At 40.8% G+C, this 26,379-nt stretch overlaps 1 protein-coding gene and 1 long non-coding RNA gene across 8 annotated transcripts in view; one reads left to right on the top strand and one right to left on the bottom strand.

The window, feature by feature from the left end:
• Window positions 1–16,377, top strand: part of mib1 (MIB E3 ubiquitin protein ligase 1) — a 62,527-nt gene extending 46,150 nt beyond the window's left edge. For 2 of the 7 annotated variants that reach the window (XM_061796926.1, XM_061796932.1), the window contains 10 exons: window positions 3,509–3,641; window positions 5,430–5,516; window positions 5,814–5,972; window positions 9,485–9,666; window positions 10,625–10,814; window positions 11,640–11,718; window positions 11,816–11,974; window positions 12,988–13,059; window positions 13,898–13,998; window positions 14,981–16,377. In XM_061796926.1, the coding sequence (XP_061652910.1) occupies window positions 3,509–3,641; window positions 5,430–5,516; window positions 5,814–5,972; window positions 9,485–9,666; window positions 10,625–10,814; window positions 11,640–11,718; window positions 11,816–11,974; window positions 12,988–13,059; window positions 13,898–13,998; window positions 14,981–15,121 (1,303 nt within the window). In that variant the 3' untranslated portion in view covers window positions 15,122–16,377. The remainder of the gene's footprint in view (window positions 1–3,508; window positions 3,642–5,429; window positions 5,517–5,813; window positions 5,973–9,484; window positions 9,667–10,624; window positions 10,815–11,639; window positions 11,719–11,815; window positions 11,975–12,987; window positions 13,060–13,897; window positions 13,999–14,980) is intronic. The other 5 variants (XM_061796930.1, XM_061796929.1, XM_061796927.1 and 2 more) reach the window with 5 other exon arrangements.
• Window positions 10,533–13,216, bottom strand: LOC133488710 (uncharacterized). The gene is made up of 2 exons (XR_009791721.1): window positions 12,831–13,216; window positions 10,533–10,783 (listed from the first exon to the last, which is right to left on the bottom strand). It is a non-coding gene; the product is annotated as an uncharacterized LOC133488710 (long non-coding RNA).
• Window positions 16,378–26,379: the final 10,002 nt, after the last annotated feature.

Raw genomic sequence — 26,379 nt, 5'->3', positions numbered from 1 at the left:
TGGTGTAGTTCCGACACTTATATTCATTCATAGCTCAGAAATAACACTATTTATTTTTGCTGTCTGCTATTGTGTAAATGGATAACTCTACAGTCGGTCCTTTATTCTTGCCCGGTTCCTCTCTTTGTGGCAGTCTGCTACTTCCTTCACAATCATTCCATATTTTGTGGTTCAATAAAAAAATAATACAGTCCAGTATATGTCTCAAAACCCGATATAGGGTCGCAGTTTTTAGTGTGCTGGCAGATGTGCGGTGCTCCATCACTTGGTGTGTGTGGAGAAGAGGGGCCAACTGTAATTATTTTTTAGTGATGGTCCACTTCAGTTGCATTTAGCCGTGTCGCTCGGTGTGCGGCGGGCTTAAAATGCCAGACTTGCGCATGTGTCCGTCACATGCCTTTCCAAATAAAATGGTTTTCCAGATTAAAGTCCAATATCTGATAAACATTAAGTCCCTCCGATTCAATGCTAATGGCACCTGTACATTTGGACAAAACAGAAAGAAACCTTCACCATTATACTGAAGTGTACTGGATTTACAGTGTAATGTCTTTTCAGTCTAAGCAGGCTAAAGAAGTGTAACATTACAAGCACTAGGAACGGCTTTCATGTTACAGCTTCAGGCGAGAAGCTAACGTAACAAGGTCTTTTCTTGCATAATTTCCTTGTCCAAATCCCAAAGTAAGAAGCTCCTTCCCGGTGGGAGCGCGACAGATTGAATTAGTCGAAAGTGTCCCCGCCCCTCCCCGCAACTCCCTGTGAGAGGTTAAATTTACAGTAGGCGAGCAAATAGTTCTCCGTAACAAAGGCGACGTGTCGGGAATGCTAGATGAGGTGGGAGGGGTGCGGCTGCCATCGCGTTTAAGCGGCGCACCTCTGCATTAAGTAGTTGAAGATGGCTGCAAGCAATGCAGGTGCAATAAGAGAGAGAGAGAGAGAGAGAGAGCTGTGCCACGCTGTTCATCACTGCAGCAGTACAGCAACTACATGTCCGCGCGGAGATACCTCGTGCCGGCCCCTCCAGTGGCTGTGCTGATTAAGCAAAAGCCCACCATCCTGATTACCTTGGCAAACATGTCATCCTTGAATTTCTTTCATTTGTCATCGATTATTCTGAGTGTGGTACTCCCTCGTCACCCGTGTGTCCCCGCTGTGTGGACCCCCCGATAATAAACACGCCACATAAAGGCCGCTCTGCCATATTGAAGAGTAAAAGAATAAAGAAGAGATGCCTCCTTTTGTCGCAGTTCCAAAGATATATGCCCTGCGTGATTCTTGGATACTAATCAAGGTCGCAAGTGTTCCTCCTGCCTTGGCCGCTTTAATGCTTATTGAAGGTACAGCGTGTCTCTAACCACAAATGAGATCAGTGAGATCAGACTAGTCTTTTTATTTATTTTTCTTTTCCACTTTCATACATTCTTTGGAAAGAAATACGCAGCCCTTCAGTTTGCACAATCACTCCCTCCTCTCTACAATCTAGAATGAGTTCCATTTAATTGGGCTCATACATTTGTTTGCAGATTCAAACACAAAAATGTCTGGTGGTGTAGAGATAGTGATTTCAAGCTGCATTGCGTTGTAATGCAATTGTTCTATTGATAATTTGACTGTCAATGTTTTTATTGATAACACAGCGCGACATTGAAGCGTCCTCGGACTCTTCCTTCGTTTTGCTCAGTTTTGCAGTGCGCGCGCATCCTCCAAATGACCTTCAGTGGAGCAGAAACAACTGGCTCCCTTTTATACGTCATCAGGGCACTTAAGTTAAACAACAGCGTGTAAACCATATTGTTTTCGAGAGACACTTTGGTGGGTCACAAAACGACAAATGGCTTTCCCCTTTTTATCCTCGAGTGAAAGGGAGTCACTGTCTGATGAAAAAATAAAATAAACAATGCAAACAAGTTTCACGTCATGTTTTTAACAAGTACAGGGGGTCCTCTGTTTCAAGTTCCAATTATACGTCAGCAATGTAACCAGAATTTGTACGTAAATCTGTACGCACCATAGTCTGTCACTAACCTATGATAACGTAGAAGTCATAATTACAGTAATTATTTTTATGGGAAAACACTTCTAGACTAGAAATGAAAGCCAGTGCGTATATAACCAAGTGTGCCATCTTGTCCCGCATCACTCCGTATTCCTACGCACACTAGTTCATTGTGCACTGTTTGTAACCTCAAAACGTCATAGATCGCTACTGTTATAAAACGAGGGCCCCGTGTCCTGTATATTCTAAATGTTGTCAGAGCTTTTTGTACCTGTTTCTTCAAAGTTTTATTCATCTTGAGAATTGCATGCTGGCTGGATCAAATGGTACACGAACCACATGCTGCAGATTTCCCACCTCTCTCATGTACGGAGATGACAAATTAGCCTGTTAAATGACCAAAAAGTAGTTCATTGTATGCTGTGCGTAACTTCAAAATGTCAGAGTAAAAAATCATATGAAAAACTCATACGAGGCCATATAAAAGAATCAAATGGAAAAACTAAGTGCAGCGAGTGTGCCTTGTCATGTAACGACGTATTTTTAAGACGCTGCAGCAAACTCGTTAATTTCACCTCGTTCGTAACATCGAAATGTAACACAAAAGAAGGCCCTGAATACAAAAGAATCAAATGGAAAAATCGAAGTTAGAGTGGGTGTAATTTCATTAGCTACCGGGACTACCCTTCGAAACACATACATACTTTCGCCTCAGACCACATCTCCCCAACTTTGCATTTAAGACTAAAGCTTATCGCCGTTATTCTTTTCAATAATAAAACAACTGCAACAATAAACCGACTGCCAACAACATTTGTGATTACTAGTGACCGTAAAAGTGAATCTTTCGCTGAAGTGTGATCAAACCCGAGCCATTAAACGATGACTTGTGGTGATTCCAATGTAAAGTTTCAATGCACTGCTTTGATGACATTGCGAGCTGTCGTTTCCAACTGAGAGGAACATAAGCAGCTCATGAATATCCATTCATCATCGGAAGCATGGCACACAGGTCCGCTAAAACATATTAAAACATTAAACGTATGCATACAGCATCCAGTGACGGCTGTGAAAACATGGATTTATGTTTCCTGCGCTAAATCTGTCATTTTGCCGTGCGTTTTTATGAAATACTTTGCCTGGAAAACTGTTTTTTTATGATGAAAATGTGACAGTTGTCGTGAGACGGCCATGATTAATCACTGCGCGCGTTGTGAATAACGGTGTTTTTGGTAAAGCCACTCGTCCTTTAAGTTGATTAAATGTGCTTTTAGCCATGTATGAAAATGGGATGCGGTGTAAATGGATCGTGCTGTTTCAGATGCTCAAACCTTGTAAACTTTGTTTGCTCACAACACCACCTCACCCGATACCCGCCGCTTGATATTTAGATGCAGCTGGATTAATTTTGACATTTCATTTCACTAATTTAGACCTTTCGCCCAATTGATTGTATCGCCTTTCTCTCACCATCTCCTCACGGCTACTTTTTTTTTCTCCTCCTCTTTACAGTGCGATGCGCGTATTGCTATCCAAACTGCCCAGGCCCTGGATCGTGGATGAGAAAAAGGATGACGGCTACACCGCGTTGCACTTAGCGGCCCTCAACAACCACGTGGAGGTGGCGGAGCTGTTAGTTCATCAGGTAACGACAAGCAAGCGAGCGAACGGGCCCCTCGCTCATTTAAATGCCTGGCGACAGATGCGGCCACTGTGCTCCCTGCAGCCAGCCGAGCTGTACTAGGCCGCTTGAAGCTGCTGCAATTTTTTTTTATTGAATCCATACAGTTGCGGGCTTCCGGGGGTGTTCTTTAAGGCAGTGTACCCTCCTCCTCCTCCTCCTCCGCATGCAATCATAGTTACGGTCTCCTTCTCCCGTCTTTTAATTCCCCCAAGACTTACAAGAGTTTGCCGCAAAAGTCACCTGACTACGCAGCAACTGGGTTATTTAGGATAAGGTGCAGGGCAGAAATATAGCTGCAATGTTCCCCAAATGCCTTGGTAAACCTTACCCCCTCCCCATAATTCTCTGCAACGGGCTGTTTCGCAGCGATGCTTCAGCCTTCTGTTTAGCGCTCGTGCGTTGTGCACTGCAGATTCTCCCCGCCGGCCACCCAGCCAGTCTTATTTCTTGCAGAATTAATGAGCTAACCTATAGCAATGATTAGCTTCCTTGCACATCTTCTCAGCTGAGGAGTTTGCAATTTTGGCAGTAATAATCACACGTTGTGTTGTTGTTGGATACTTTTTTCATTTTGATTTGAGTTTTTTAACACAGCCCGCTTGCCCTTCTCATGACAGACAAGGTTAAAGAAACAGAAGGTTCTGTTATGGTACATGAATCCCGAATGTTTAGTCCATTTTTCATCATTCAGACAATTATTTTTTGCATCTTACAGAGCAACCTTCAAACACTGTATGGAAAATATGCCTCTGTAGTCAAGCAAAGTACTTGGGAGGCTGAAAAGCCATCTTGCATTACATCACACAAATCTCATAAGATTTCAAACGAATAAGGCTGCCCGTGCAAGTATAATGATAACAATAGAACCTGAAATTCACTGGCGTCCTGCTCTTTGAGTGTTATGTGAGAGAAATACATTCATCCATTCATCTACTGCATACTATAGACAATCGCTATAGATTCTATAGCGATTTTCCGCATTAGATTTGCAGGTGAGGTGGAACCTTTCCTATATGACTTCAAGGTGAGAGGCGGGTATAGCCTGGACTTATCGCCAGCCAATGGCTGGGTACGCAGAATAGAGGCTGATACGGCAGTGGATTTTGATTCCCACTCCCAGAGAAGTAATCCATTCCCTCCCAATCCCGAGTAAGTGTTTAAAAAAAAAAAACCCACACACACACACACAAAACACACTAGCATGTCGTCTTCTGAATGGCTTAAAGAACAAAACAAAATGAAGGTTTAGGAGTGGCCTACTTAAAGTTTGGACTTGAATCTGATTGAAATGCTGTGGCATGACCTTAAAAAAGCAGATCATGCTCGAAAACCCTCCCTGTAGCTGAATTAAAACACTTCTGAAAGGAAGAGTGGGCAAAAATATCTCCACAGAGATGTGAAAGACTTGACAGTTACAGAAAACGCTTGATTTCAGTTGTTGCCCAACCAGTCATTAATTTTAGGGGGCCATTACTTTTTCCACACAGGGCCAGGTATTTTTTTTGTCTTAATAAATAAGATCACCATTTAAAAACGGCATAACTTGGGTTATCTTTGTCTGAAATGTACATTTGTTTGATGATCTTAAATATTACAGTGGGGAAACTATGCACACACACACAAAAAGAATTTGAGTAAGGGGACTGCTTTTTCACAGCACAGTATCTGCCGTACGCTAATGTAAATGTATTCGTCCATTTGCTCAATTTCATGTGTCTTTCCTTAGTATTGTTCTCGTCTGGTTCCCAGGGCAACGCCAGCTTGGACATCCAGAACGTCAACCAGCAGACAGCCTTACACCTGGCCGTTGAGCGTCAGCACACTCAGATTGTCAGAGTAAGGCTGCACTTGTTCTTCCTCATCATGCATTATTACGTCAAACACAGTAAGTCACTACAGTCATGCTGTGTTTGGACAAGTCTGTCTTTTTGTATTGAGTTTACAACGCTGCCATCTTGTGGACTCAATAAAAAAAAGGAGCATTTTTAAGTGCAGCCCTCACAATATTGAAACTCAACGGTGCCAGCAGCGACTTGTAAACCCGCTTTATGGCATTTATGATGTGCTGTAAAAAAAAAAAAAGATGGCCACTGTAAGAGTTTCTTTTTGTTCCTTGCCGCGTTTACGCGCCAGCTGCTAGTGCGAGCAGAGGCCAAGCTGGACGTGCAGGACAAGGACGGGGACACGCCGCTCCACGAGGCACTGCGACACCACACGTTGTCCCAGTTGCGGCAACTCCAGGATATGCAGGACGTCAGCAAAGTGGAGCCCTGGGAGCCCTCCAAGAACACGGTATACATTCACTTGTTTCATGACAGGCGCAGCATCTTCATAAACTAAGATATCTTGGAATTTCGTTTTTTTTCTTTCGTAGTCAATACAAATAGTGAAACTTGATTCATGACTCACAAAGTGAAATATTTGGAGAGTATATCTATTGTTTTGATTATTAGAATTTACTTCTAAACCAAAAAAAAGAACCACAAATAATTATATAGATATTGGTTAGAAATAGACCTAAAAAAGAAAATTCCATGTGTTTAATGATTCCGTATAATTGGAGTTTTACTTTTTCAATTGAACTACTGAAATAAATGAACTATTCTACAATATTCCAATTTATTGAACAGCACCTTTAAGTGTTTTTATTAGTGTTGAAGCTTTTTAAAGGCCAATTTACTGCAATGTGATTTAAGTAAGCTGTAATAACACCTAGTTACAGGTTTAGGTCCATCTACAAAATCTTGTGATAACTGTGCTAAAAATTTAGAATGATACCTTTTTTTTTTAATCATTATTTTACCAACACAGTCTTATGCCCACAATATCGTACAGTTAGTCAGTGAATCTTGAGCTAAGCAAGCATCTAGACGATTAACGGCACAAATGTTGCTTTGTGGTTTTATTTATTCATTCAATCATGAAAATATACTAGTTTCTAATCTTAACATAATATAATAAATAATTATCTATTGTTATTTTTACGATAAAGATTACATTTACATTTGTATGACTAAATAACACCGGTAGTAATTGTAAATCAACAATATACAAAATCATATATATTTTTACATCCATTACAACGCACATTACTACACAACACTTATTTCCAGCACTGTCTTTATTTCTTTCTTCATAATTTTTTTTAATCTATTGATCTTTTTTATCTATCTTTAAAGCACCACTAGTTTTCGACTACAAGTCTTAATAGAAGAAGCGACATTCGGCTTTTCCCTATCAGGGGTCGCCACAGCGAGTAACTCGTGTGATAAGTTTGGCACAGTTTTTACGCCGGATTCTCTTCCTGACGCAACCCACCCATTTCTATTCGAGCTCGGGACCAGCGAGGAATCGGTGCACTGACTGGGAATCGAACCCGCACTGTCCTTCTTTATTATGTGGCTTAAAAGGATAAGTAGTTTTATTTTATTTTACTTTAATTTAGGGTTATTATACAGTAATTGATAAGTCAATGACATTTGTAAATGTTACAATTTAAAACATTGCCTGTACAATTACTAAACGTTTTATGATTGCCACAGATTGAATGTGGAACCAATGAGCTTTACCTTATTTCGTATATGGAAGTTCTTGTCCGACGGGTGTACTTAATGTTTTGTCATTACAAAAGCTGGACCATTTTCTGAACTTTCAACCATGTTTAGCAAGTTGCCAATAACTATGGTCTCGTCTCCTTAAATCTCACCACCAATTAGAGTGAATAGACACGTCTACTCGTGCAATTATGATTCGTACTGCCTGTATTTAGAGTTGTCTTGTCAGCATTCTGCCACGGTCCTTTTCACGCCCGTATGAAGATCGGTATGGGACGCCGTGGCCGTCGTGTGCAAAATGACGACACTTCCCATTTGGAGAGCGAGCTCAGAGCTGAGAGCTCCCCCATGTCTTGCACCACTGCTTGCACACTACTTAGCCCATCACTCAAGACTGTAGCCTGACACTTGTAAGGAGGCAGCCAAGCGGCTCGCACAGTAGCTTGAACAAGTTTATCCCAGAGAGAGAGAGAGGCCACCGTGTCCCTCTCGGGCCCGATTGACACATTGTTTCCCCCTACATGGATGGCTTGAAGACCTACAGTACCTACGGGAATGCAACATGGCCGCCGTGTCCAGTCTGTCCAATCTGTGGAGTAGACACATACTGAAAGTCTGGCCATATTTGACCATTTCCCACCCTTGTGATCAAAGTGATCAAAGGTCAGATTGTCGGATGGGTCTGTAAGATTATCTGTTGTATGGGGTGGGTTGAATGATTCATCTTAATCCCCCCCGGCCTCCCGATCAGGAGGCAAAGGCCTGATATTCGGATGTCTCTGAAATGTTATCCTGAGTGATTATGCTGTGGTGTAAGATATTTTTAAGTGTTTTTTTTCCTCCCCTGATCTAGAGGCAAAGTCGAGATTTTCTGATGTCTCGAAAAGATTATCCTGAGAGATTTTTCTTGCCCAATCTGCTCCAAAAATGGTCGGGGTCGATACTGGTGAATGTTAAACATGTTTAATATTTACTCAAATCCTTGTGTGGTCAACACAGAGTTGACCAAATGGACTCCGCAATTGTGACATGAAACAGAACGATGATTGACTTACCGTTGTGGAAGCGACCCGAAGCTCACGCTGTTGCCGGGCATGAATAGAGAGCAACTGGTTTTGTTGTCTGTTCGTCTAGTTTGTCTCCCAAGTCGTTCACCACAATAAAAATGACAAGGAGAAGAGTTTGCCACTGCACTGCAGTTACCAGACAAGTGAACAGTTTGCTTTTTCTTCATCTTCTACTCTTATTTTCTTCTTTGTATTTTTTGGCTGACAGTCTAGCTGCCCAGTGACACCATGCTTACCGCTCATACGTCAGTATTTGTCACAGTGTGCCATTTCTCCTGTCAAATGTGTCACAGTGTGACATTTCTTCTGTCACGTGATCAAGCTGTCAGCCAACCATGTGCTACTAGTCAGAGTCAGTGACACCTCCCTATGTAAGGCCTGGATGATGACGCAATCGTGTCGCACGATCTTGCATGCAAGACGTGGGAACGCTACCCCGTGAATCCTCTTCGCTTCCCGTCCACGACCGGTAGTTCTCAAGTTTGCCTGTTCCTGCTGGCTTGTTGACCAGCCTGTTGACTTCCGCCCACGACCAGGAATGCTGCCAGCTCAAGGTTGCCTGTTACCGTGGCTGTTGGACCAACCTTCTGTTACGACCTTGAGCCCTGTTACGTCTGTTTCTCAGTTGACCTGTCACAGTTTAGCTCAGATTGATTATTATCTTTTTCAACTTTCCGGGTGTGCTGCATTTGCGTCCTAAAACGACACACCGGGTGCCGGTGACAGCCTTGGTACTACGGAAGACATCAATATGTCTGTCTTGAGTGCACCACACACAATGACAGCACACACATGGCAATTTTTTTCCCCCTCATGTCTAGGGTCTCCCATGTGTACGCCGCTTTACTTCTTCTTTCTCCCACATCACGGATCCTGCTCCTTCCCTGTGCCCTTGGGCCTGATTGAGGTGTGTTGCACCAGGGTCGCTCTCACGTGGGGCTCCCATCCTCAAGATGAGAACTGAATTAGCTACATTGTCTACATGCTGACGACTGTCACACTCTGACTGAGGAGGGGGATGTTGCGATAATGACATTTTAGATGGGGTCACGCTACGAGAGCGGCTTCTTAAAACACGTCTCTGATTGGATAATTGCTTGTGATCTGATGGCACTCTGACATGGATCATCTGATTCTGTCTGCAATGGCTCACCGCCCATTTGTTTGTGTGGTGCCTCTGCAGTTAATCATGGGCTTAGGCACCCAGGGGGCAGAGAAGAAGAGTGCAGCATCCATCGCCTGCTTCCTGGCCGCCAATGGAGCTGACCTGACCATTCGCAACAAAAAGGGCCAGTCGCCTCTGGACCTGTGTCCTGACCCCAGCCTCTGCAAGGCACTAGCCAAATGCCACAAAGAGAAGAGCAGGTAAACGGCCGCAGTTTGACTCCGCTCGACGCTGTAGTAATCGGTCTCATTCAACAGTATGCAAGACTTTTCATTCTTGTTGAATTCAAGAAAAGTGAGGATTATTGTCAATAATACATTTTGACTACAGTATTGACATGAAATTGAATTACACTTCAGGGATGAACATACTACGATATGATGTGGAACAATAATGTTTTTAAAAGGCATTAGTGCAATTAATAATATTATATAATAATATAATTGATTGCTATTTATTCATCTTTTTTACAAAGATACAATTGTGCATTTAAATTATTTATTTCTTTATTTTTTTTAAAGCAAATGAAGGTACAGTTGTAAGTTAACTCCAGTTGTGCAAAAATATTTAGTACTAATTACTATATTCAACATTTTACAACAAAGGTACAATTGTAAAAATATGGCATTAGTTTTTATTAATAACTAATCATTTATTAATGTTACAATTGTAATTTAAATTCAGTAATATATAACATATGTATACATAATCCTTTTTACAAAGATACTTTTTATTTATTTATTAATAACTCAAACAAATACAGTAATGAAGGTACAATTGAAGTTTAAATTAACTACTATTATACAACAGTAGAATGTGAGAAAATGCAATAAATGATTCCTTTGCTCATCCATGTCTCAACTCTATAAAGTGTTTACATATGCTGTTGGTTGATTGTCAGAAAACACTGTTTGGAAATAATGTGTAATAACGATTTAAGAACTCATTTGTTTTGGTGATTGAGTTGCAAGCTTCCCATCTCATTAAAGGAAAATGAGCAAGGGAGCTGCCACAGACATTTATCCACAGAAAGTACTACTTACAATCCAAAATGTGACAACTAGAAAAGTAAATGACCAGCATACCGCCACTTTAATAGTTGAATGTGTTCGCTCTAGTCGCTCATTTCTTGATCTTGTTCACTCTGTGATTCCACAGCGGCCAAGTGGGCACGCGCAGCCCGTCTCTGAACAGCAACATGGAGTCCTTGGAGGAGTGCATGGTGTGCTCGGATATGAAGAGAGACACTCTCTTCGGTCCGTGCGGACACATTGCCACGTGCTCCCTCTGCTCGCCGCGTGTCAAGAAGTGTCTCATCTGCAAAGATCAGGTCCAGTCACGTACGAAGGTATCGCAAACATAAACATAGCTCCATATTTTCTTTATCTTTCACTTCCTATCGGCACAAAGAAGACCATCTGTCCCTTTACTTGTGGCCCTCTTGTGTATATCGCTATTAGGAAACCATCTGACATGTGCCACAAGAGTACTCCTCAGCGGAACTGTGATAAAACAGTCCCAAAACATACCCAGAAATGCACATTATGTCTAGTGGTTTCCGTCTATTTAGGGAGATGTATGTATTTAATGGCATATGGCGACAATTGGAATAGGAGCCACTATTTGAAGACATGCGGTAATAATAAACATCTGATCTTTGTGTCATATTACGACCTGGGTTTTTTTCTTGATCGGGGCATTTATTTGACTGGAGACATTTATTTATTATTTCTTGTTCACATGCCACCTGGCAACTAATTGAGACGCAGTGTCTATTCAAATAAGAGCCACAGTAGTCTGATCTTTGCTTCCTATAATACTACTGTGTTTTTTTTTCCTGATGGAGGGCAGAAAGTGAGGCGTCTATTTGTTCCAGTGGCACCCGGCCACAAATCGAGACCGCGTCAATTCAAGGAGAGGCCACTATTTGAGGAAATACAGGAAAAAGAACCATTACTCTGATCTCTGTGTCTTACCTATTTTTTTCCTGATGGGGGGAAAAAGTGAGGCATCTGTTACATTATTATTATTATTGCAATTATTATTGCAGCATCTATTCAAGAAGGGACCATTATTTAAGGAAATATGGTAATGATTAACGTGAGTCTTGCATCATATTCCTTTGTGTATTTGTTCAAGTGGCATCCATTCCCCGTTTGTGTGTCACCTCCAGATCGAGGAGTGCGTGGTGTGCTCTGACAAAAAGGCGGCTGTTTTGTTCCAGCCCTGCGGGCACATGTGCGCTTGTGAGAGTAAGTTACGCATGTCAAAATGTTGCCGCTGTAGACATTTATGGAGGATCAGCGATGCACAGAGATGTGAACTATGTTTTACTGTATATCCGTCCAGACTGTGCCAGCCTCATGAAGAAGTGCGTACAGTGTCGGGCTGTGGTGGAGCGCCGTACCCCCTTTGTGCTTTGTTGTGGGGGGAAAGGTATGGAGGATGATGATGATGCCGCAGATGATGATGATGATGTGGATGATGATGATGATGATGATGACATTAGTGAGTGAATCTTCCATACGTTCCCTTTTAATTCCTTTGTTTCTTTCTTGACTTCCTTTTTCCCTCCTTCAGCTGCTGCCTCGTCTTAAGCATGTCCTCTCTCATATGTTTGCATCATTTATGTTTACATCAATTTTGACTCATCAATGCTTATAATTAGCTTCATTAATCTACTGTTAATGAATATACTTCTGCCTAATGGGGAAATTAATTTAGATTCTCTAGAACTAGCCCTGTATTTACCATAACATAAGCTGTCGTGAACGTGAGTACTATTGGCTCTAAAGCCTCCCTGGCAGTAAATATCATGTGTATGAGGTCTGTTTTAACAAAGCGTGTAAATAATTTTGTCGGGTTGCATTTACACTCCCATCTTTTTCTTGTCTGTTAGCGACATAGCCTTTTATTATTTTTATGGTCCACACAACTCCGGTTCAGTTTTACATCTCACATATTCTACTTTGTGTTGAGTTAAAAGGGAAACTGTTGCAAGTTCACTGATTTAAAATAAATATATATATATATATATATATATATATATATATATATATATATATATATATAATGGTTTCATTGTTTCTCGGGGTGGGGGAGGGTGGAAGCAGGCATACACCCACGCAAGGGGGCAGCAATGACCATTTGATCCCCTCCTCTCATCCCGGCAACACCGGCCGGCTCTTAATAAGTAGGTGCATGAGTTGCTAGCAAGTCAATCATATCAGAATCAGAATCAGAATCATCTTTATTTTGCCAAGTATGTCCAAAAAAACACACAAGGAATTTGTCTCCGGTAGTTGGAGCTGCTCTAGTACGACAACAGAGAATACTTTTGAGACATAAAAACATTGAGACTTACTTTTAAAAGGTTCTGTTTTCCCCCTCTTATTTCCTGCTGGCTTCTTCTTCAAATCTTTCTGAACCTCCCTTTAGAGGCTTGTAGTGAGTAGTTCCGCTGGTCCTAGGGGCCAGCTCCTAGCTATAGCTGCTGTAACAATGTGACTGGTTATTCCCAGCAGGGAGCTCTAACTCTTTGGCAGGGGGATCGCAGGATCTTCTCCAGCCCAACAATCTGGCACTAAGTTGGTGTAAGTATGCCTCCACAGTCCCCTCTCCCTTATCAGAGCTCTGACCACACTGCTGCCCTGGCCTCCCTTATCCCCCCCCCACCCCCCCCCTTTCTTTCATCTTACCAACACACACACACTGTAACTGGGTAGATAGATGCTGATACATATACACTAATTAGACACTTGCACAAAAAAATGAACTGCAATGCAAGAGCTGTGTGAAAAATGTTTATTATTGCTTGTAGTTTTCATTCCACTGCATCATAATGAGCTGCGACGGCACAAATTATAATAAGGGGGAAAAAGGTATCTCTTTTAGGTGTGGCGCAAATTTTTTTTTTGAAGTGAGCGATACACCTGATGCTTATTTGGGGAGACCACTATTTGAGTATATATGCCATATCTACACATATTTTGTCACTAAACCATTTCATCCCTAATGTACACACACTGCAAACGACAACCACATTAGTAAACATATTGTTGAATGAATACCAATAACACTGAGCATTATTACCTTTAATGCAGCTCGTGTATTGGATTTCATGACCTCACCAGTGAGACTAGATGTGTAACTCTTAATTATCTCCTTACTGAGAGCACAGATGAGCCGTTATGGCAGCGCTCCTCTCGTGGTTTTCCAGTTGCTGTGGACTTAAACATGCCAAATGTATTTGCCCGTGCTAGGTGATATCTCTTAAGCAGCAACACGAGGCTAAAGGTTTGCGCTGCCAAATGTACTCCTTATGCTTGGAATATAATGATGCTCGCAGAGCAAATCGTAAAAGAAAGGGAAGGAGCCTCTGGTGTTTACTCTTAACGTCTCTGTGTGTGGTTGTGATGTGTGTCCAAACAGCTAGCGGCAACATCCCCGCCCTGCAGCGGGACAAGGACAACACCAACGTCAATGCTGATGTTCAGAAGCTCCAGCAGCAGCTCCAGGACATCAAGGAGCAGGTGAGCCCGTGGTCAGGCTCGCGATGAAACAATATGAACATTTCATATCACAATTAGCATGACCAAAATATTACGATTATCATATGCGACTTTTGGCTTGTTCTATAAGGGGTCGCCTCAGCAAGTCACTCGTATAATTTGTTTGCCACAGTTTTTACGCTGAATGCACTCCCTGGTGCAAACAACCTGTTTTATTTTCAATACAAATATATCATATCAACCATAATGTACTTTTGTGTACATATTGTTTTCAAAATAAAGTCTGTTCCTTTCTTAGTTTTTAACGTATGTTTAGCATCCTCGAAAAGGATTGCCCGCAAAATACAGTCAGCTACATAAATATTAGGACATCGACACGATTCTCATCTTTTTGTCTCCAAACACCACCGCAATGGATTTGAAATTAAACAAACAAGATGTTTAACTGCAGTCTTTCAGCTTGAATTTGAGTTTTTTTTTTTTTTTTACATCGGGTGAACAGTGTAGGAATTACAACAGTTTATAATTACTGTATGCATCCCACTTTTTAATGGACCAGAAATCAAACCTTTGCTTTTTAATACTTACTTGCAAATCCTCTGTCCAACTTCATTGGAACCGGGTTTTCTATTTCATAGCCACAAATTAGTATTTTGTATGCACTTAATACCTATTTCGTGGCCACAAATTAGCATTTTGCGTGCACGTTAAATCCATATTATGGCCACAATTTATAGCATTTTCCCATGTCGTGTCTGGGGATCCATAGTTAGCCTAGCAGTCGTCGCTCGCACCCTCTCTGTCACTCACTCGCTTGTCCTTAAAGAGGCGGCCCACAGCAAAGCACACTACATGGTATTAACGATAATACAAAATGTAAAAAAAACAATTTTCATCGTAGTTTATCGGTAAACTCACAAAATGCGTCGGCCCAAGTGCAGATGGAACAATTGGTCACCAGTCCTTGCTTCCTTCACTAACATGCTTTCTGTTCCGTCCGCAGACCATGTGCCCTGTGTGCTTGGACAGGCTGAAGAACATGATCTTCATGTGCGGCCATGGCACTTGTCAGCTGTGTGGCGACCGCATGAGCGAGTGCCCCATCTGCCGCAAGGCCATCGAGCGCCGCATCCTCCTCTATTAAACTCTTAAACGCCAGACTTTTTGCCCTCACGCCCACGAACGCACCACCAGCCACCAAAGCGCATCATATACTTGTCTTGACACAACATGGAGAAAATATTGAATGGACCTCCACTTTATCCTGCCGCTGGAACTTCTCTCAAACTTGAAGGGCATGTCTCTTGAATCTCACCCAGGGAGTGACTGACTATGATGAAATACAAGTACAGGAGGTTGGATCGCTCTCTTATTTGGTGTCAAGTGTCGCAGTCCCCCCCCCCCCAAAAGCCAAGTTTTATCTCCACTATTCCTCGTTATGCAAGTGTGGGTAGCGTCCTGTGTGGATTTGAAGTCCTTTTCTTCGTAACAGTATGACAACTTTCACGGTTCTGAGAGTATTTTTTAGGAGGCAGAGGAAGAGAGACCGGCTGGTTCCAAAACGGCAACTTCAGCAGGTCCGCCTTGATTTCTGTGAGGAGACAGGTAGAACACCACCTTGTTAACTAGAGATCCAAAACATTCAGTCATATACACGATTGTGCAATGAGCGTTGTTGACGTACAATTTGCTTCCAAAAATCTGCTCGTCCGAGGGGGGGTTAAGGTGCTCTTTGTCTTGTATTACTTTAATTTAAGTGTATCTCCGCTCAAAAAGTCAGCATTTATTGAAATAGAGTAAAATCTATTAGAATTTTTAGGTGGGACTGTAGATAAATTATTTTGTATTGCTGCCCAAAAGGAAAAAATAGGATTTCTAGGTGTCATTGCCTTTCTAATATGTAGCCTCAAAAAAACCTGCTTTCATAGTCATACTTTTTTTTGTGTGTGTCATACATACAGGCACCTTTATTTGTGTTCTTTGTTGTAAGTTTGTTGTAAAGTTAATTGTCAAACGTTTCAAGTATCTTCTCATCAGTGTTTTAATTTGTAGTTGGGGAACCAATGGTTTTTAAGGCGGAATTTGCCTTCAATGACAAGGCTGCAAACACACTAACAACCATCCTTTATTTTCAAGACTGCAACTTTTTATTATAATTCCATGTTTTTTCAACGATGACGCCAAACTATGGCAGTGTTGTCTTGCTTTGTTGTTTCAAAAAAGCCAATTTTCTGCTTAATTCGTTCCTGTCGGAAATGTATTGGTCGTATCTCCTTTGGCATGAACGTTTCACATACGCATTACGACGTGTATCATGGAATTCTCTTTCAGTCTGTTTCGCAAACAAGTGCTTTTAAAACAAACCACATAGATTAAATAAAAGTCGCCAATGAACAGTGAGGACAGTTTTCTTTTTCCTTCTTGTTAGGCAGGTTTTGTGAACAACATTTTTCTTGATTTGTTATTTCAAGTCGAGCTCAGATGTGTGTGTGTGGGGGGGGGGTGAGCATGTTGTTGCTTTTCCCCCGCTGTGTGGCGTCTGCCTGACAGAGGAGCCAGCGGGCGTGGATGGGGAGGTAATTAAAAATGCTAACACCTTAATGACTCAACACCAGAGTGTGATGGGTCAGCTATGCTATTGAGGGAGAGATGAGAAGAGCCTAACATCTTGTTAAAAAAAAAAAAAAGACGAAATCGTGATTACAGGCTCCAGGGCATATACAGTAATCCATATGGAGTGCCTAATAATTTCATTAGACGAGCACAACTGTAAGCTTTATGCCACAACTGTGCTGAAGGAACATAATTTTTATTTACCAAAATCGTTTTGTTTTTTTCTCTTAGTAGTTAATACTAAAGTATGAAAAGTCTCTTCAACCAAAATTATAATTTTAATGTTAAAATATCATTATTGTTAGCCATTTTAAAATGTTACGTTTTACAAAAAAAGGTAAAGCACTGTAATTTTTTTATTAAGATGTAAACAGTGATTTAGTACAGTCCTCTGTGAATATAGTTTCGAATTCCTCATTCCTGTTCAAAATGGTAAATGTCAAGAGCTCACTAAATTAGTCTGCATTAAAGAGCTTCGCGATGCTGGATTTTTATTATTATTTTTTTTTTTTAATCTGAAAACATTGAACAGTGATTTATACAATAAATACACCTGATGTAATGGTTGATGGCACAGCTGCCCTAGATTAACAGCATTGGTAATTATCAAAATGTGTGTTTTGGGTTTTTTTCCCCTGTTTGTAGCTAATACGCCAGTATGAAGCTCTGAAAATTATATTTTTAATGTTAAAATATCATTGTTAGCAATGAATTTTCAAAAACTAGTTAAGTACATGGTAATGTCTTGACTAAAATTAAATTTGTAACATGATAGTTATTTACTTTTAGTTAGAATTTTATGCTTGATTGATTTGACTCGTCAAAATTTGGTTATAAAAAGGTGGCTTCATTGTGAAGTCCCTCTTTCATGTTCAAAATATGGCAAGAGCAAACACTTCTCGTTTTGGGTGGTCTACCACAGTTGAGTGCCGACTATCTCCAAAAGCCTCCAGCTTTTCAACTTGGTCTTTAGTTTTTAAAAACAGTGACTACAGTTATTTACAAAATGCAGTTCTCTTGTCTTTACTACTAAAAACACTCACCTTAGTTTAGTTGTGGTGTAATTGAAGGACATTTTGGTTCGTCGAGTTACTTGTTTTACTTGTTCAGTGACACAACACCTCAATTGAACTGTTGTCATTTGGGGATGCTGCCGGATTTAACTGTGTGTTATCTGCATAGCTGTGATAGTCAACATTAAAGTTCTGAAGACATTTTCCCAAAGGTAGCATAGGCTATACAGGCTAAACAGAAGGGGTCCAAGAATTGACCCTTGAGGGACCCCATCCTCTATGTCATTGCCATTCGATCAGACTCAAAGCTTGCAATGGTCACAAAATAACTCCTTTCCTCTGGGACCTGAACCATTGAGTCATACCCAAAAGAACATAATCTTTCATAAAAAATGACTTCTTAAGAAGGTGACGATATATAATTTCCAACAGAGCATTTCTTGGGGGGGGGGGAAAAGCCACAAAAAAAGTCCCAATAGCCACATAAAAATGTTAATAAAAGATGCAGATAAAAAAGAAATGTAATTAAAACACCCTAATAAAAGCACCTTTGTCTAATGGACTCACAATGCTGAATTAAAGAGTAACCAATATCCTGTATTACTGAACTAACCTAATCTAATACTTGGGACAGAATTGTTAACAGCACTACGTTGTGGACATAATTAGTCTTTTTAAAGGCCGAATTTTTAATAGAACTCAAATTCATTTTAAACTGTAAAAATAATATGTGACTAAATCATTGATAGCAAAATAGCATCAGAAAGCTTTGACAGTCCATCACTCTCACTGAGTGGGGGGGGGAGGGCAGTCTCAACCTGCAAGGGTCGCCTCACGCTGTCAGGGTGTTGGAGACGCCGCTATCTCCTCCCCAGGACGTGGCCTGATCCTGGGGAGGATCCCCAGACTGCCTGGCCTGCCGCTTGGACACTGCATGCTCGCTGACCGGACCGCAGGGGTTGTTACTCCCACGCGGGGTGGGGGGTCTTCCTCGCAGCGGGTGAGCAAGCAGCAGTTTAACGACCCACCGAGCATGGGACAAATTGAACTCCTGAGGAGAAAGAAGAACAAAGGGGCAATTTTTTTTTTCAAATTGATGCACTGCCTGGAAAAGCTGTCGTTTTCTGCCTTATTCATGCCACTGTATGAACAGCACCACTTTGGAATGAGGGGGCAATTTTTCGCCTTAAGCAGAAGTATCAGAGCCAGGAAGGGTGTGTGAAATTTTAACACGTGACACTCACGCCATCAATCTTATAAGTGTTTTAAATGTCACACCAGTTTCTCACATCAACTTCTTTCACGCATGCAGAGATCCCTGCAAAATTGCACCATCAAAGCCATGACGGAAGACCTAGCATTAATATCGCCACACTGGTGTGCGCTTTGACACAGAATCCCGCAAACAGATTACATGCGTGACTACATGAGCGCCAATGTTTGGCACAGTGATTCGCAAAGAATCACTGAATTAAACATTCTAACTGCATCGTGTTACAGTGGCTTAAATGTTTATTTTTTAATTCTGTACACTACATTTGCTCAGTACAGTTCAGTCGTATTTAACTTTTAGAACTGTACAACAGTGTAGAACATTTTAATTGTATTTTTCTACATTGAAGTGCAGTAGTGATGTTTTCTGTGGCTTACAATAAAAATAAATATACTTTTTTGGAATAAAAACCACTTAAGCCTACCACGCTTGTGTATTTTAATGTTGGTAATGATGGTGGTACTTTTTAGTATATATTATTTTATTTATTTTTTTGAGCTGGTACTTGATGTAAAAAGTCTGTGAACCACTGTTTTGGCGTATTAAATCTTTTCCACGTTTTTCATAAAAACATTTTGCATTAAAGCCATACAGCTAGACCTTATCTGCCTTTTCCTTTTTTGCGGAACCCTGCGAAGTACAATGTTGTGCACTTTCACAGTATTACACAGCATCACGCAATCTGATAATTAGACAAGTGATGGATGATTCTCTTTCACAGTTTTCCAAAAGTCAGAAACAATCTGGTGTTAGTGCCTTTTACTTTGATTACAGAATCCAGCGAAGTGGGATAGTTCTGCACTTGTTTGCCCTTTCACACAGCAACACTGCATCCCATGAAAGGATAGATGATGTCAGCATCTGGTTTGATGTATAAAATCCCTTTCCCCTTACACACCGGTTCCACAAAATGATCGCCTTGTACCCTTAAAACTAGGTTGGGCAGTAGGCCAATCACCTTCTCCCGCAAAAACCTACGGATTACAGAAACCACAATTGCGGCCTTTGTGTGCCTCATGGCACTGAGAGCTCTAACTAACCAACCCTTAAAACTAAAAATGGCATTTATCCGCTTTTGTATTTTGCACTGGAACCAGTAGGAAATTGTAGTGTCTGTGTACTATTTCACACAACAACACCACATTTGAAAACCTGATCGTTAGATGATGTCAACGCTAGCGTCTGGTGTGGGTTATAAAATACTTAGGTACAGCTTTCAACACAAAAGGGCAGAGGAAGTGAGTGTTTCTTGTCTTCCCATCTTTCTGGCATTCCCTTAGACACATAGGTACCATCGTGTCTCTGTTACGGTTCTGTTACTATCTCAAAATGGGAAGAAAAAAAACAAAACTTTGTTGAAGTCATTGCTGCTGTTTAAGCAGAACAGCATCACGATATATAAAGGTGTGAAAATGCCTGATCTTCTACATAGGCAGGGCAAAAGGGACTGTGGTCACACATCTAATGATTTTGTTTCAGGATGCTGTGTCACCGTATGAAAACGTGATTCCGAGTCAACGGCAAATCCAGATAAGCACCGGATATTCCGTTGAGTCTCTGATGCAGGAGTTTTGCAGGATCACTGTGTGAAAGAGGGGCTCTGCTGTCGCCTGAAACGACAAAAAGGTGCGTTGAGGTCTTTGTGTGATGTGCACTTTGAGGCTTCTTCACAAGGTGGCGGTACAGCCACTGACATGGAGGTGTTACTTCCTTTCCACCTCGTTCTGAAGCAAACGTGCTGAAATTCTGATGTTCTGTTTCAGCCCATGAAAGGCTCACTGACTTTTTTTTTTTAGGCTAAATGGATCATCAAGCTGTGTGTCAGCCATGAATCAATGCTTCCCTTCAGTTTTTTGTTTTTGTTTTTTTGTTCTGCTCTTCCACCCCTTGTCCATTGGGTGCCAAGTTGGAAGAATTGATTGTGGGCTGTCTGAAGGTCCTTTTTGCTTTCTCTTCCATGTCATATAGTTCACGACTGCTCTCATTTATTGTCTGCCGGTTTTTTTTTTTTCTTTCCCTCTCTGTCTTTATGGCCGAGCTGAGCAAAGTTCAAGCTCTCTCGAAGGAGCTTTCTGGATTCATGTGCGCCTCCTCAAACGGCGACTTTTTGGACTTTGTTGCCAGTTGTTTGTCCAAGTTGCTGAAATAGAACCCAGCCCCATTTTTTTTTTTTTTTTTTTTTTTTTTTTTACTGCATTAAGAAGGACACACTAGTGTCAACAAGTTGTGTTTATGGGTAGGTTGTTGGTAGTTGGAGCTGAAAGCAGCAAAACTCCACCTATGGCTGTAAAGCTGTAAAAAGTCCTCAAAACACGCTGGCCCCCTGATGTTGCTGATTGCTTTATTGTATTGATCAGGGCAAAGTGTCAAAAGTGTTCCTATTAGTATTGTTTTTATTAGCGACACCGCATTTACTTTAGCAGTCTTTTTTTTTTTTTGTCACGTAACACACCGTTTTGCCTTCCAGAGCATTTGATGCAGCCTGCCGTGTAATTCTGAAAACAAATAAAAGCCCAAAGGAACTGTTATAAAAAGCTCCCCAAGCATTTGTAATATACTATACATAGGGTCCTTGGTTTCCAATGGGACCCACATACTAGGTTTCCAGGTCGTTATAAGAATACATGATTCAGTTAGAACCAGGGGTGGACTTACCATTAGGCAAACTCAGGCGATTAATTGCCTGGCGACCTGAGCTTTCCAGAGGCCCTCAAACATCTCATGAAAAGTAACTATTAAACTTTTCTCCTATTTAAAATATAATTATTGTTCTAGTCTGAATAATACTTCTTCTTATGCCTTTTAGTTCACAGAGGAACACCGGCCATTGACGAAACTGCTCCATTCTTTCCAGTCTTGGACCGTCAGTTCCGGAAGTTGCCAAGACAGCCCCTCATTCTTCTTCTCTTGTTTTGTGGTTCTTCTCCAGGTGATTCTCGGTCTGCCCCTCCTCCTCCTGCCCACGCCTAGTCTTAATACACACACTTGAAAATATCAAAATGCTTAATCTGTCGTGATCGTTTCGAGTGCTTCCTCATCCCTTCTCATGCACTGGACTATTCTTTATTCTTGCCATGCATGTGCAGGGTTGATTCAGGAAGAGGCTAGAAAACTTGTTGGCACGTTGTAAGGAAAATGAAGCAGAGTTATTCCAAAAGGTGAGAGGAAGACAGTTTGAACTAAAACAACCAGAGGTTTCAACCTCTTTCAAGTTCGGGGCACTGGGCATCATACTATTTATCAATGGACCTCATGGTATATTTATGTTGGAGTGGCTTTTGACCCGTCGAGTGGTTGCCATCCTTATCATCAGCGTGCGATTGGAAGGCTGGCGCTTTGCAAGCCACATTTACAGTGCAAATGTTATCGTTCCGATGACACTTTAAACAGCCTTTATCAATATATAGTCATTCAAGGTTTATGAGCTTTGATAAAAAAAATAAAAAATAAAAAAATGCCACAAGGGGTCATTACGTGTGTTGCTATGACATGGTTATTATTATTTTTTAAAATAGTGTCCTCAATACAAAAGTATTGATTTTCCCCCGACAGAGTGGTCCAGCTCCAGTGTGAGCTTATCATCCTATTATCTTTAAAACATTGGCTTATCATAATTGCTTACTTAATAATTCTATAAAATGGCAGAGGTGCAACCTTTGCCTGGGTAGTAAAGTGTCAAGTGTGCGTTTCTTGCTGAGATTTGAAAAGATACCTTTTGCTTTAGATGTTGTAACCTATTAATTGCATTACTGTACATGCAGGATGATCATTTGCTGATTCAATATTGACTGTGTGGGTGACCATTAATATCAGCACCAATTTATGTTATAGATATCCAACCTACAGAGATTCCCACTTGCCAGAAGTATGTCATTAATATGCACATGCATATTATTTACTGTTAATCTTTAGAAAACATGTTATTCACACCAAAACTTCAATTGGTCCCACCTCAAATTGTCTGTCTTGGTCCATGTCGCATCGCCATATGTTTTTAGGAAATTATTTAATATCTGGTGATCATTACTAGCAACGAAACTGCATTTTCACAACCACATCCTAAGACTGAATTTTCTCCTTTAAGAATACTGTACAGGGTGTCCCATAAGTTTACATACATAAGAAAAAAGATTTCTTTTTTTTTTTTAAATGGAAACTGTTTTTATTTGTATAATATGCCCTCAGAATTATTTTATTGTCTTGCTCTTTTTGATGATAATAAGCAATTTATCTACAAATTTTGTTTTAAAAAATGTTTAAAAAATGGGATGTTTGTTGTTTTCGGGAATTTTAATTTCACCCCTAAAACTCGGGCAATAGTGCCCGCTGGAAAGTGGGGAGGGGAAAAACACGGTAACCCCCAACACCCGTTCCACCGATCAGCGTGAAATTGGATGAACTTGTCTATCATAACAGGACACATGATAAAGTCTGAAGGTCCCATTCTGAAAACTAAACAGGAAGTCGGCCATTTTGGTTTGAAGCAGCCATTTTGAATTCTAGGGCTTGTAATTTGAACTCCAAGGCCATCTAATACGGGTGGAGCATTGTGTCAAGATTTGATCATTTCAAGGATTTTTTTTTTTTTTTAAAGTTTAGTCTTTTGAATAGAAGCAAAATCCTTTTTTTGCACAATCCCTAAAACTACTGTATTAATGACAAACATGGGTCACCACTTTTTTTTTTTTTTTTTTTTTTTTTTTTTTTATGAAAACAAAAAAAAGACATCTAGCATGCCCTTAATAAACATTTGCTTCGAATAGAAGTGAAACTATTTGGTCCCTTATTAAGGGGTTTTCCTTGTCCCAGGCTGTCACTTTTGCATAATCCTCTTAACAACCTCCTGTATGTAACACCAGGTATTCCAAGTACAGTACTACCATTGCTAGCCCCTTAAGACAACCTTTCCAAATAATCAAACCCGTGGGAGTCTCTCTTCTCTATTCAGACGTGATGAGTTTCACAGCACTGCCTGCATGCGGAACAATGGTGTAGACGTACTTAATCAACAAGTGCAAACTCTTGTCACGTTTGAAGCTTAGGCTAAGCAAACAAGCTGATGACACACTGTCCTTCTGCCTCTGAGCATTTGTGCTTTGAATGTTTTGGGGGGCTTTTTAGAACAGTTACTCTGAGGTTTGATTCGGGTTAGGGCCTCTTGAAACTGCTTCACCTTCATGAATGAAAATGTATCGCCAGTATTTTGGGGAAAATTCAACCGCCAAAGTCAATTTCACCAAGCAATATGAAATTGAATAGCTATGTCTATCATGAGTAGGCAAAAAAGTCTCAAGAAGCCATACCTGAAAACACACAGGAAGTCTGCCATTTTGGTTTGGAGCGACCATTTTAGGGTCATTTTAGCCATTACCTGGGGTCCTTCAAAAGTAAACTTGAAAAAAAAATGAGCTCCTGACACTGCTGTCACCGATTGACACAAATTTGGGTGGACATGTCTGTCATAACAGCACGTACGAAACGGTCTCAAGAACCCATGCACGCAATAGAACAGGAAGTTTGACAGTTTGATTTCAAGCAGCAATTTCCGGGTCATTTCAGTAGTCTTTCAGCGGTCTTTCAGTAGTCAACCTGAGAAAAAAAATTTCAAGTAAGGAACTATATTAGCCCCCAACACAACTTTCACTAACGGACACGAAATTGCTTTTAGATCATTAGTGGACGCACGAAAAAGTCTCAAGAGTCCATTCGTGAAATACAACAGGAAGTGTGCCATTTCTGTTTGAGCAGATCATTTTAACCGTTTCCTGGCACATCCATCTCGAGGTTTTGTCCGATTGCTACCAATTCTGAACGGCGTATACTAGGCTGATGGGCGAGGCTAGATTGCAAAACATTAGCATTTTCGTCATCGCATGTCAACGAAGTTTGATGACGGAGCTGCACAAGGTCAGTTCCCCAACAAACGTAATGTGTGCGAATAAGGCCACACCCTGAAGTGTTCCATCGGTGCCCCCGACATTGTGGTAGAAGTCTTTCTTTCCACTATTGTAAGGAATGAACACAGTGTATCCGAAAACAAGCCTCCATCTGGCAGGTGTTGGCCTCCACTGCTGAGCTGGCAATAACCTTGGAGGGAGTAGACGGGAATGTTAGCCGCCCTATCTGAGCTCACAGGGATTTTTTTTTCTTTTTTCCCCCCTCTACTGAGAGAGCCAGATCAATACTCCAGAGTCCATCACACACTCAGGCATTTTTTGCTTGCTTGCTTGTTTTTTTTTTTTTTTTTTTTTTTTTTTTTAGATTCCATTTGCAATTGAACAGGCTCAGAGTGACCCCTGGAAAAAAAAAAGTTAATGGCTAACTTTATCTTTTTTTTTTTTTATAAACAGCCTAAGGGTTGTACCTCCAAATCAATACATGATACACAAATCTCCCACGGCTCTATGTTCTTTTCCCTCTGCGCCTGAGAGCTAGCCCTCTTCGGACCACCTGCTCTCCTTTTTTTGAAGGAGAAAACAAAAACGTGTGGCAACATGTTTTCTCTTTTTTTAACAATAAAAACCCTCTTTACAGTAATTTCAGGTTTAGACATTCTGAATGTTGCCTTTATGAAATAACTACATTTTGTACTAACCATATCTGTATGGCAACACTACCGCTAGCCGCCTGGTAGCATAGCTAGGTCCCGATCAAGATGATTTGCAAATCATTGTATTCTCTTTTTATTTTGGTTCAACACAATGTCCCAACTTCATTGGAATTGGGGTTGTATTTTGAATGCCTTGGAAATACTTTTGTACCCTTCTTCGAACAATGAGATGCCTCTAATGCAGTGGAAAGTCTCAGCTTGTGCTATAAGGTGAAGAAAAGCCTACTAGAACAGCTAAACATTATTTGGGGTTAAACAGAGGCCCTTTAAATAGTGGCAGGTGTGTGTTGACTCCCATTCAACATGAGTTTGGATATGATTACTTAATTCTAAACAAAGGCACATCCCCATTTGGGTGTGCACACTTGTGCAACCACACTGTCTCAGTTGTTTATTTTTATTTCCGCTTTTGAAAAGATTTCTTTTAGCTTATAGGTCACATTGAAGGTTTTGAAATTACTTTCTTCCATCACAAAAACCTGGCATTTGAACAGGGGTGTGTAGACTTTTTCTATCCACTGTAGTTTAACTAACGTAATCACTATACACAGAGCCACTATGTACTGTAAGCCATCTTGTGTTATTCAGAGAAGATTCACTGCCTTATCGCTTTTTTCTCTCTTATCAGTGTTGATGCTAATTAGCTCAGCTAGCTTGCTGCTTGTTGAATGGTCACATTTCGCATACAAACATGAGAATTTTCTCAATTAAACACACACCTTCTTGCACATTAAGCATGCAAATGTTCAAGAAATTCAATTGAATACAATACAGTTTTCTCTAATAATATAAAAACACTGACTTTTTTCAGGAGCATGAAAATACAACAGAGTCACGTCGTTTATGTGAAGGCGCACCACAGCGAAATGAGTAGCGTGTAATGTACACAATGT

This window comes from Phyllopteryx taeniolatus, chromosome 14 (genome assembly GCF_024500385.1).
Source record: "Phyllopteryx taeniolatus isolate TA_2022b chromosome 14, UOR_Ptae_1.2, whole genome shotgun sequence".
Lineage (NCBI taxonomy): Eukaryota > Metazoa > Chordata > Actinopteri > Syngnathiformes > Syngnathidae > Phyllopteryx > Phyllopteryx taeniolatus.
This window is presented reverse-complemented; position numbering and strand designations above follow the sequence as displayed.